General features: G+C 46.8%; 1 protein-coding gene across 1 annotated transcript; it reads left to right on the plus strand.

Moving 5' to 3' along the window:
* Positions 1 to 979: 979 nt before the first annotated feature.
* On the plus strand, positions 980 to 11,390 carry CACNG1 (calcium voltage-gated channel auxiliary subunit gamma 1). Its single transcript, XM_084298418.1, has 4 exons — positions 980 to 1,358; positions 7,950 to 8,024; positions 10,033 to 10,170; positions 10,926 to 11,390. Exons 1-4 carry the CDS (start codon positions 1,118 to 1,120, stop codon positions 11,150 to 11,152), a joined length of 681 nt encoding a protein of 226 aa, XP_084154544.1. The 5' UTR covers positions 980 to 1,117; the 3' UTR covers positions 11,153 to 11,390.
* The last annotated feature ends 1,007 nt before the right edge of the window (positions 11,391 to 12,397 follow it).

Below are 12,397 nucleotides of genomic sequence, written 5' to 3' on the forward strand. Positions count from 1 at the left end.
CGGAAAGGGTTTTTTCAGTTTGAAACCTGGAGCTGAGTGCTGTGGTCAGGGCAAGTCAAACCCTACAGGGAAGGGGGAGCCCTGGGGACAGCACGGTCCTGGGAGATGCAGAAGAAATGTGAAATGAAATCAGTTCTGTCAACAGTTCCCAGAGAAAAAATAAGGAGGGAGGAATGCCGAATCATTTTGATTCAATGTTCTCAAATGGAAAATGTTTCACTTAAATTGATGAAATATGTTCTTGCAATATAGAATCAGAAAATCATACAACAGTTTGGGTTGGAAGGGACCTTTAAATATCACCTAGCTCCAACCCCCCTGCCATAGGGATAATATCTAATATTATATATTATATACATGTTATAATATACACTATAATATATATATACATTATAATATTTCATAAGTTGACCCTTAAATATAACAAGAGCAGGGTCTAAAACCTTTAGCTCCTTCTGAAGGGAACCAAAACACACTCCTCCAGACCACTCAAAATACATTAGGATAATTCAAAATTAAATGTGATTAAGAATAAACAATACAATGAATAAGTTAGCTTATTTTGCCACGTTCTTTATGCTCTGCCCTTGTGCCAGTGGCTCCGCTCCAGACAGACTCCCAGCTCTGAACCTCTCCATGCAGGAATGGCCACAGTCTGCAGGCGCGCGCAGGCGGTTTGTAGGCTCTGGCTCTGTTATTAAGCTATTTAGGATCAGACTGAACTCAGTCCCAACGCTATTATAAACACAGATGTTTTAGAACCTAGCTGAAAAGTTAATCATCCTATCAATGCCTATTTCTGGGCATGCTGCAAGTCAGCAGATTAGAGCCTTTTAGCGGCAGCGGTAGCGACTCTGAAGGAGCACCCGCCTGGTCGTGGGAATCCAAAACAAACGCGGGACGGGACGGAAAGCTGAGCTTTCCTCGTTACGTGCATTAATAGCCTCCTGGCTGGAGCGGCTGACACAGCCCAGCAGCTGGGGCTGACATTTGCGAAGGCTCAGACGTGCCAGCACTTCGGGAGCCCTCGCAGGGCTGCTGCGGGAGAGCAGAGCGGCCCCGGCCCCGGCGACACGGCCTGGGAGTGGTGGTCCCAGGAGCCCTGGCCGGAGGAGGGATGGACGACAGCAAATCCCTGAAGGTGCGGCTGACCTTCTGCGTGCTGCTGGTGGGCGTCTCGCTGCTCTTCGCGGCCGTAGTGACTGACCACTGGGCCGTGCTGAGCCCCAAAGTGGAGAATTACAACACCACCTGCGAAGCGGCTCATTTCGGGCTATGGCGACTCTGCAAAAAACAGATTTATGTGCAGCAGCAAGGTCCCAAAGAGAAGGGCTGCGGGCCCATAAGTCTGCCAGGAGGTACGTACAGCCCCCTACCCGTGCATGGGACGTCCCGCCAGGCTTTGCTTAGGAGGCTGCAGGACGGGGCGGAACCAAATACGTCCCGTGTCCCCGCGGCTCGCAGTCTGGCACCGGGCTGCACGCTGCTGTGTTCTTGTGCTGGGCTGCGGGTGCACCTCGCTTCCCTCCATCTCGTTGTACCTCTGCGTGGTGCTGCCTTGCACGTATGTCTGCGGCCGTGTTTGAGTCATCGGCTCCTGTGCAATGACAGGGGAGGGTAGAAGGGGAAAAGGATCAGACACGGTGGAAATCAGAGTGGAATCAGGATGGAGGAAATTTCACTGATATCAGTGGTGGGTATCACAGCACCCAGGCATGCTGATGGCAGCAAGCAAGAGCTTTAGCAGAAAGAGGATTTACAGGAGTGGCTCTAACAGACATAGCTGGGTCCTTAGGGTTTCCTGATCCCTGCATCCTCGAAGCCTGATCACAGCCAGCAACAGGTTGCCCCTGAGCTATTTCAATAGCAATCATTTCTCAGGGCAGGGAGGAACAGGGAGCTGCTGGATGCGTTGCCAACTTCTAAAAAGTCGCGCACTGAGCTTCAATCCCTCATCAGCTTGCTGCACCCCGGACCCACAGGGGTGGCAGCCTGGCTCTACCCCTTTTCTTTCTCCATGATCTCCCAGAGCAGCCGATGGGGAGCAGCTCAGCTGCTTACTGGGAAGCCGATGGCATTCCCCTGGTAAAAGCAGCTCGCTACGTGCACGGATCGCAAAGTCAGCACCGCTCACACCGCGTGCACCAACACTCCCCATCCGTGACTGAGCCGCGCTGCTGTTTTAGAAGGCTAATAGAGAACTGGACTCTTTCCAGAACAGAAATAACAGGATTGCCTTCACGCTAGCCTCGCTGCTGGAAATAAAATATATATGTTAGCACATGCTTGAAAATTTCCTGCAAAAAACCTTGCTGCCTGTGCTTGCTGAATGTTACCGTGATTCTTTACCTATTTGGCCAAATTATGTATTCTGGAGAGAGGAGCTCAGCTGCTGCATTCAGAGCTGCCTCTAACCAAATTTGGGAGTGTGTCATCCGTGTGCTTGATGTCTCTCGCGTAGGTACTTATGCGCCTGGAAACATCTTCTGCCTTTCCTCGCACGGAGAGCAAAACTCCCACAAAAGGAAAATCATAGAAATTGGTTGATAAACACCCAAAGTGCACAACTGCAGGGTAAATATAAAGCTCATAAATATCCAGCTGTCTCCAAAAAGCAGCTTTGTGGCCAGGGCAGCACGAAAGCAGCTCCTGGCTTTGACAGACATCAGCATGTGCTCTCACTGGCATGGGTCACATCCCGGCACTGCCTTTCTGCCGGGCACCACAAACAAATGGCTGCTCGTGGAGAGGCTGAGCCCACACAAAAAAGGCTGGTGTGGTTCCTCAGTTTTTAAAGATATTTTGGAAGTTAGATGGTGTCCTGTGTCAAAAGCAGCATCTGAGACTTGAAAGGGCATTGCTTTCTCACCTCTGTTATAGAATAGTTTTAATCCCCATTCTGCTCAGGCGGAAAACCCCACGTGGGGAGGTGGGGAGGGCTTGGTCCCTGCAGGTCAGGGCTGCTAAATGCCACCGTGCCCGCATGGTACGCGTTGGATTGATTTCACACTTCTGGGAAGAGATATCAGCAGGGAAACAGCGTGGCTGTGAAACCTGCAGCGGTCAAGAAAACGTGAATGAACCACCAGGGAGCAAAGGAGATGTGGACATTTGTTTTCCTGAAAATTGTGAGATGTAGTCAGACATCACTGCCAGGACTGGAAAAGAAACATCAGAATTTATCACTGCGTTAATAACCATTTACCAGTCACTCCCTGAGAAGGAAATGGATGGCACGATTAGCATTATTTATTAGGTTTTGAGCTCAGCACAGTGCAAAATGTGCAGGATGCATTGGCTTGCAGTCCACAAAGCAGATCTGTGATTTAGGCAGAGCTTTTAAATTTTACAGCGCTCTTGCGAGGATGCTGACAAATTGGAAAGGGTTCAGTGTCCTGCTGTAAGAAATTAAAGGACCAGGGGGATGGCCATTAAAACTGGGAAAATTCAGACAAATACGGTGGTCAGTGGCCCATTGGGGCACTTTACCCCTGAGTGGGACATGGTTCGCATCCACTGCCAGGCACTCCAGTGTAAGTGTTGTCCTAAAACGTGTGCTCCTGTGCAGCAGCGGGGATGTTCTATAGCCAAGTGTGCTGCAGGCAGGTTAAAGAGGACCTTGTAAGTATGGGAACAGGGGCTTAGGGAGATGGAGACAGAGAGGAAAATACTAGACAGAGCTGGCTATCAGCAGGGCTGTCTTGTTCCCTGTGTCCATACAAGGAACTCTCTTTGCAAGACTGGTATGAAGTTAAACTATCCCCAAACTCTGATTCAAAGCCCTTCCCCAGGCTTGTTGGCCAGCTCAGAGCCCAGGGCCTCCCCCTCTGCTGCTCAGTCCCCACCTTGACACCTCCTCCAAGCACAGCAGCAGGTCCTGCCCCCAGGATTACCACAAGTAGAGACCTCAGATTAAAAGCATCGCTCATCCTGGATTTTCTCACCATCCACAACAGTGCTTGTGTCCATCTCAGATTCAGGAGCAAGGTGGGCTCCAGCCCCTTCCCAGACTGTCACTCTGATGCTGGTGGGTGGTGGTTGCCACCTGGAAACCCTGCAGACCCCAAACATCTCATGGGCTCTCAGCACGTCCTTCGCATGAGGCTCAGCAGTAGTTCAGTGCTGTGCATTTCTGCTGCATCTTGTGACTACAGTAGGTGCTGTGCAGCCCCATGGAGAGCAGCAGGAGAGGCAGGCCCTGCATGAATAAGGTGATGAATTGTCCCGTTTCCCCCTTCACAGTGGTCATCCAGGAGTGATGGATCTGAAGGGAAGGGGCCAGGAGGGCTGTAAGGGCAGCTGACCTGGAACGGGGAGGACGGTGTGTGATACAGCACACGTTGTGTCCCTGCAGTTCACCGCGGCCTCAATGACTGTCAAGCTCCTGGGTTGGTCACATCAGCACACGGAGGTGACCCCGTGGCAGAGAGAATACGATTAGGGGTGGAGAGAAACAAAGATCGCCACAGAATTTTCATCCATTATAAAACCTATTTTAAATCCTATCCATTATGTAAATGTGCTGTGACACAAATGGGCTTTTCTCTAATTCATGATGGCACCAGAGAGGGACTGAAGTGCCTTGAATAATAGGGAACCTTGTTGATATAGATATTCCCAGCTCAGCAGAGCACCAAAAGTGTCTTTAAACTGAAAACAATATATCACTTCACCAAAAGCAATCTGGCTATATTTTCCCACATCAAAATGCATTTTCCAAAAGCACCTTCCCTAGAGCTAACCCACTTATATGATAGCCACATTGATCACACCTTTGCAGAGCTGTGCTGTCAGCCACAAATACAGGGGCAGCTCCTTCTGCCGGCAGTCTCACTCTCTCTCTCAAAGAGATTTCCATGTGTCCCCCCTCTGCTTAGCCTTTGCAGACTGGAGGGTGGACTGGGCTGTACTGGTTCACCTGGCACAGCCACACATTCTGCAGCCCCCATCACACCGTCATCGATGGCTTCACCTCAGGCTTTGGATAATTAGCATGCTTGGGGCTTCCTTTGACACCAGCCTTTTCAGGGAGTTAATTAAAAGCCAAAACAGTCAATCCAAGATGAAGCATCTCAGTTTCATCCCTCCTCACTCCCTTTTAGCACAGGAATGAAAGGATTCCCAAACTGAGGTCACCAACCTGGACACTCAGCCACAGGCACCACTCAGGCACTGGCAGAGGCACACAGCCTCCATATAGCCTCCGGTCTGAGCCTCAAAATTTGCAATTTTAGATATTGAGCTCTGAGTTCAACTACGTTTCCTCCAGTCATTTGCAGAGTTAATAAAGAACAGGTCAGGAGACGCCAGAGCTGAACATTAACCTAGTCTCCAGCAAGGAGAAGCTGCAGATGAAATAAAAGTCAGCTTTTAAAATTAAGTAGACAGCAGCATCTCAGAGGAATCTTTCACTAATGGGCCCAAAAACACTGCTTTGGAATTGCCCTGTCTCCTGGGAAAGAGAAAGTAAATCTTGAATCAGTAACTCTGAAATCTGCCATTTACATGACAGAAGAAAAAAAAAAAAAAAAAAAAAAAAAAACCACCAGGTAACATACAGTGCTCTGGTATCTTCTTGCCTTGAGAAATTAATGCTGTAAATAAACAGATGCTTTCTGTGCCCTCCAGGCAGAGACCCACAGCACACCCTGCACCAGGGGCTTTGCTCAGGATCGGCCCACGGCTGCAGCCTGTGCTGGGGCAGCACAGAGGGGACATTGGGCAGGACCACAGAGTCCTCACAGATTTCCTCCCAGCACCTCCTGGAAGGTAGCACTAGCTCCGTTATTTAACAGACAGGAGATGCTGGAGTTAACGGTGGCCCCTTGCACACACAGGGTGGGTATTTCATGCAACCTTGGCATGATCCCCATCTCATGGGAGTCAAACCAGAGGGTGCAGGAGTGGTGCTGGGTGGTGCTGAGCAGGCCCTCCGCAGCCCAGCTTGGCAGAATAGTGCAATCAGAGCTGGCGCTGTGCAGCGTGACTCTGTGATTGCCCAGCTCCAGCCAAATTCCTTGTGAGCAACTGTTCTCCCAGCCCCGTACCCCTCCAAGTTTTCAATTAAAGAGGTTATAAATAGTGAGGACATCCTTCATCCTCACCCCGCTGCTGCCAAAGCTTCGAGTCACTAAGCGGTGGCCAGACCCTTCCCCATCCCACTGGGATGCTGAAAGCAGAGCTGGCTCTGCACATGCAGAAACACATTTCAGTGTGGCTGAGACAGGAGCCCAGATGTCAGAAGGGACCTTTGGAGGTCATCTGGCCCAATCCCAGCTTAAGTGGGATCACCTGGACCAAGCTGGCCAGGACCTCATCCAGATGGCTTTTGAGTATCTCCAAGGCACCCCAGCCAATGGAACTTTATACGCCCAGCCCCAACCTGCCCTGCCATGCCAGGTCTTTGAAAACAGCCCGAGTTCCATATGCTGAGCGTTTTGGTCCTGCCCTGTGTCTCATTCGAGAAAGCAGGTGCAGAAAGCAAAAGCCAGCGAGAAGCTTCATTCTTCTAATTTAAAGCCTCAAGATTTTCTTGACTAGATTATAACTGTTTGTTTGTCTACTTGTATCCATCTAATTGAAACAGTATTTCTCCTGCATGTTTACATCCACCCCGAAATTCCATGTATGCTGTTGAGAGGCTCAGCTTCCAGCTTGCTTCCACCCAACATGCTTCCATCCCACTGCCTCAATCCCCGTTCATCTTCTAACTCCTCTATAAACACCCCATGTACCTGGCAGTGTGTTCACATGAAGTTCAGATGAGGAAAATCCAGTAAATTCCCACTAACTCCACTATCATCAAATTAACTTAGCAGACTGCTCTGATGGGAGCGAACTTTGGTGAAGCCACATTTTGTGAGAGCCTCTTTCCCCTTGACTCGTATGGCCTTCCCTTGCCTTTTGTCTGCAGCTTCAGATAACTTTTATCTTTTTGGTTTGACAGCCATAAAAAGCCCTTTCAGTAAAACACCACGTGCTCTGCTACACTGCAGCATCCTCACCTCTGGGCCCCCCATAGTGACCCTCCCCACAAAGCAAACTGCCCCAGGCTGCTGACTGGGGCATATCTCCCTACAAGTCGCTACCATGCAGGGCCTACAGGTTGGAGAAGGGAAGGAGAGGGAGGGAGAAGGTGGATGGGGACACTTCACCCCCCCTGTTTGGAGTCCAGGCTGATCATGAGAGCTGTGACCCTCCTACAGCCAGCACCACTCTGGAGCAGGAGGGCAGGGACAAGGGGAGGCGAGAGGAGACGCCAGCTCTGCTGCAGGCACGGCAGGTCTCATCACCAGGAAACACAGCCACAGAGAGGCAGGGATGAGTGATGGCCTAAGAAAGAATGAGAAAAATTATCTGTAATTCATGCTTTAAATAGAAGAGCAATCAGTGTGCAAAGCTCTTGGAAGGAGAGGCTTACAAGAGGCAGCAGAGGCCATGCCCGTGCCAGAGTGGCTTGCCTGGCAGGCACGTGCCACTTGTCTGCTCCCAAATAAAACAGAGCCAGCTCGGATTTCTCCATGTCACCGTCCCCTCCGCTCAGCCTTGGTGGGTTGGGGTTCAGCTGAAGCAGAATGACTGACACAACATGTCAAGCAAAGTGGAGGTATTAGAGGAAGGTGTCAAACTGGCAGCTTGACTCCACATCGTTCTTTTGTGGGAAATGTTCCCAAGAGGACACCTGGGGAAGCACAACTGTCAGGGCCATTTAAGCACTTCCTGAAGTGTTCTGATAGATCAAGGCCCAAATCCTTGAGATCGGTCTCCTGCTGCTATTCTTGCTCTTAAAAAAAGTATTTGCTGGATATCTGCAGCAGAAATGAGATCCCATTAGTCCTTACCCTAAAAACACCATGAGTCTGATATATTAATAAAAAGCAAAATCCATTTTACTACATTTTATCAGAGGTTCCCAAGTGCACAAAATTAAATTTCCTTTTCTCTTTCAGAACAAATCTGCTCCTACTTCAAGCACTTTACTCCAGGAGAGAGCTCGGAGATATTTGAAGTAACCACCCAGAAAGGTAAGAATCATCCTGAAAACTTTTTCCTGCCATTGCACGAACTGAGGTGCACATAAGATGTAAGGTGATGGGGAACCTGAAATGAGGGCTCAATCCTGGCTCCACCGAAAACAGTAGAGGAATTTCTATCAGACACCACCACAAACGCTGCAAAATGTCTTGCCAGCATAAAACTAACATCACATCAGCATTATCCGTGACACTCCGAGACTTTACCATGGAAGGAAAAAGAGGTTAATAAAATCTAAATAAATAAACCTCACCCCAAAGCAGAGTCTTGACCCTGAAAAGAAGTAGAGAGGCTCTGTGGAGACCATCAGGAGTTTTATGCTTGATATTGATTTTATATGAAAGTCAGGTGAAAGCCAGAGTGATCAATGGAAGGAAGGAACAGAGATCCTATAAAGACGCATATAGTTGGTGTTTACACAGCATGGATTTTGAAAACTGCCTTCCGCAGACAAATTTCACATTTCTAGTAAGTCCCTGATAAAGCCAAATATTTTTAGCATTCAGCACGCACTGCTCTCTTTCTTGCCCTCTCATTAAGAAGAAATTCCTTTCCACTTTGCCACACAACATATTTTAGTGTGGAGTAAAGGAGCTGATGATTACATTACACATATTAACCAGTCTGCTTTGTTTCCAGTAGAAATGATAATGGTAGAAAAGCCTGCACACGGCTTTTCTAAAAAAGCAATTGCCTGAGACAGGAAAGACTGGGAATTTTGCATTAATAGAAGAGCATATACCTGAGCTACCTGCTCTTGTTTATTGATATACTATTAGGTCCAGCCATCTGATCTTAAAGACATATCTGATGCCTTCTTTGTTATTTCAAGAAAAAAAAAACATCAGGAAGAACTTTTTTTCTTAAGAGTGAAAGAAAAAGCTTAAGCTACAGCAAATGATTTTACATTGAAGCTAACTGTTTTGGGCAGTTCTAGCACATAGTAAAGAAAACCAAAAAGAGAAACATCAAAGAAATTATAGTAAAATAGTGGTATGAAAAGCAGAGACAACAAAGAGTGATATGCTTTCCCTTTCACAGAAATAGCTCCATTTTGATGGGAGCTAATTAGTAACAGGCAAAAAGATTCTTCATGATTTTGCCTGGAAGACATATTTTTTTAAATGGGCTGAAAGGCAAATATCATCAGATATTGTGATATTCATGCATGGCTACATGTGCTAAATCTTAAACTGATATGAAAACGAATGAAATATGTAAATGAAGGCCTGAATTATTTAATTAGTGATTCTTCCCTTCCGTCCAGGCACTGAACTGTGCCTCGGCAGGGTGAAGTGTCTATGGTGCATCTTAGCTGGTTTAGCAAAAAAGCAGGATATTTTATGGGCTTAATCCTATGCCCTGAAGAAGCTGAGTTTTCATAGAGCTGGAATTCTTTTTCTTAAAGACAATATATTAAAAAAATGAAAATAAAGAGGCTGTGCAAACAGTTCACCTCTGGCCTCCTGCCTCAGTTGCCTGCTCAGATTTTGAGCCCTCTGGAGCACACAAATGTCCTGCACTGGTACAGCATCAGCACCGTGCACAGGGGCCTTGTTGAGGCCCTGCAGTACAGACCTAGCACAAAAATAGCACAGAGCTGCTTATTTACTCTGAGAGCAGAGTGTGGAGTGGTGGAAGAAATGAGAGCGTGGAGCCCAGAAGCCTTCAGCAATAACATCCATGAAGCAGAGCTAAAATGGCTCCAGTCCAGAGCTTCTTCAGGCTAACACAGGTGCCATTTGGTCTTTCAGTAAGTGTTAATAAAATGATTTTCCCCTCTTCTGTTTTTATGTCCTTTGCATTCCAAAGATACATGGCCAATACTTCCTCCTGCTTTTATTTTAGGGAAATACTGGATTTGTCAGAGTCCCCTTTCTGTAGCATCAGGACACATTTTTCTCTGAGTGACCTTCTGAAAAGTCACAACCATTGATGGGAGCATGCTCAAAATCTGCAGACATTCACAATTTTTTTGTGTTTCCTTTGCTTTGGCAGAATACAGCATTTCAGCTGCAGCCATTGCCATCTTCAGTGTTGGCTTTGCCATCATTGGAACAATCTGCGTCCTCTTATCCTTCCAGAAGAAGAGGGACTACCTGCTGAAGCCAGCATCCATGTTCTACACCTTTGCAGGTACAAGGGTCGCTGCTCACTTAATTGCACTTGGCTCATACTACAATATCAAGAAACTTAGATAAACCCTGGGCGGATGGAAACACTTCTGAAAATGCCCAGAAAATGGCATTGTTTTGTTTGTTACAGTGAGACTACAAGTCTCCATATGGAGCTCCAATTGAAGAGTTCTGGAAATGTCCTGTTCAGCTTTACCCAGCAGCCTGTCTGTATTTTCTCCAACTACTTTTAAAATGGGCATTTCTAACACATTCAGTGCTGGCTGCAGTCACTATTCCATCTCATTCAGTCTAAGCACAATAACACATTAAGGTTCAAACCAAAGAAACAGCTGATCCAGGCCCAAGATATGCAGCTGTCTCCCAAAAATACAAAGATCACATTTTTACATGAACTATCACTTCCTTGACATGCCACAGTGACTGAAAGACAGAGGTGCAAATTGTCACCTCAATAACACCTTTATTCTACTTTTGGAAAAGCTCCCTGAGGAATGCAATTATTCCTTCATCACTTTGAGTTTCCCATCCAAGCCTTCCTAAAAGGTAACACTCAACAAGTCACCGGCTGACTTACATAGCCTAGGCTATAGCAGAGATCTGAGTACTTGCTGGCGTTGGTTCCTTCAAACATTCGAGTCAATGACTCACCTGTGAATCTCACTGCAATTCCTGTATGCTAAGAGGCAGATGAGGTGGTTAAGGATGAAAAATTGACAGCTGGTTATTCAACCCACTGCTCTCATCTTCCTTCAGGTCTCTGCATCATCATCTCCGTTGAAGTCATGAGACAATCTGTGAAAAGGATGATTGACAGCAAGGAGACAGTCTGGATTGAGTACAGTTACTCCTGGTCCTTTGCCTGTGCCTGTGCCTCCTTCGTTCTGCTCTTCATCTTCGGAATTGTCCTCCTCCTGATTGCGCTGCCTCGCTTCCCCCAGAACCCCTGGGAGACCTGCATGGATGCAGAACCAGAGCACTGATGTTCCCCAACCCGTGGGAAAAGCCAGAGAGTGTTTTGAAAAAATTTATATTTTTTAAAATGTCTTGATCTCACTATACAATGTTCACTCCATTAACTAAGTCATGATTGAAACAAGGCATCTTCAATTATAACTCTCGCTTTGTTGGTTTTTTGTGGTTTTGCTTTTCTTTTTTTTTTTTTTTTTTTTTTTTTTAAAGGAAAGAAGAGAGAGCATTCAGAGCACCAGTGTGGGTGAACAGCACTCTGCTCTCTTTACACCTCCACCCTGCTGGAGGCTGAGGGGCGATTTGCAATTTGTGGATGCCTTGTGCCAATGCAACTGGGCGAAAAAGTGCACGTGAGACAACTCGTGCTGCAGAGGAGACAGCGTTCTTGGGGAGTGCAGTGTAGTTAGAGTTGAAGAGCTTAAGGGATACCAAGCCTTTACTCCTCACTTGTTCAGACACTCCGTGAGAAATTTCAGCTCCGTGGGAGTCCATCTCCCATCTGTGCCATACTCCTCTGCCTCCTGAGAAGGGTTAGCTCACCACCTAAATCTATTGGAGAACCTTATGCTGTTCTATGAAACTGTTAAAATAAAATAATAATTAAAAAAAAAAAGACTTTGCCTAGCATTGGAATAAACATTTAACCTACTGATTTACACCCTGCAGCTCCATTCTGTTGAATTAAGCACCAAAAAAAAAAAAAAAAATGCAATTTCTGTTTAACTTTGATGGCAAAGCCAAGACATACTGAAAATTAAGAATGATATTTTCCTTTAATAAAAAGCACAATCTTCTGGTAGCATGATTTTCTGGAAAACGATTTTGACGGATGAATCATCTGGCCCATCAATTTCTGCTGGGTCCAGTATTAAGTGTAATTCTCAATGGTATTTACTGTATGTAGCGTTCATTTCTTCCTCATGAATAGGCTTATTAAGAATACTGTGCTTTGCTCGCTGCATAGGTATATAAAAATACATATAAAGAAAAATCCTGCAAGGTAGCAGACAAGAAAGAGAGGAACCAGGAGAGTCAGCCCCAAAAATACTACAGAAGTGCAATGCTGTTTATGCACACTTGAAGTGCCTGCCTGAGGCATCGCGGGCGAGCGGTGCTGCCCATGCTGCAGAGCCCCATACACCCACCTGGCCCCTCCAGCCCAGCCTGAGAGGCATCCGTAGCTTTTGGTTGTTTGCAGTTCAGTTTTTAGAAACTGTTCAGCATTTTCTCCTTTTTTTTTTCCCCCTCAAGTAGGA

This window comes from Netta rufina, assembly GCF_964035555.1.
Source record: "Netta rufina genome assembly, chromosome: 19".
NCBI classification, from domain to species: domain Eukaryota; kingdom Metazoa; phylum Chordata; class Aves; order Anseriformes; family Anatidae; genus Netta; species Netta rufina.

Bases quoted from the DNA above. Each gene is read 5' to 3' on its own strand.
- CACNG1 (XM_084298418.1), top strand. From the start codon at position 1,118: ATGGACGACAGCAAATCCCTGAAGGTGCGGCTGACCTTCTGCGTGCTG. The intron at 8,025-10,032 runs GTAAGAATCATC...TTGCTTTGGCAG, and splicing joins TGAAGTAACCACCCAGAAAG to AATACAGCATTTCAGCTGCA. The intron at 10,171-10,925 runs GTACAAGGGTCG...ATCTTCCTTCAG, and splicing joins CATGTTCTACACCTTTGCAG to GTCTCTGCATCATCATCTCC.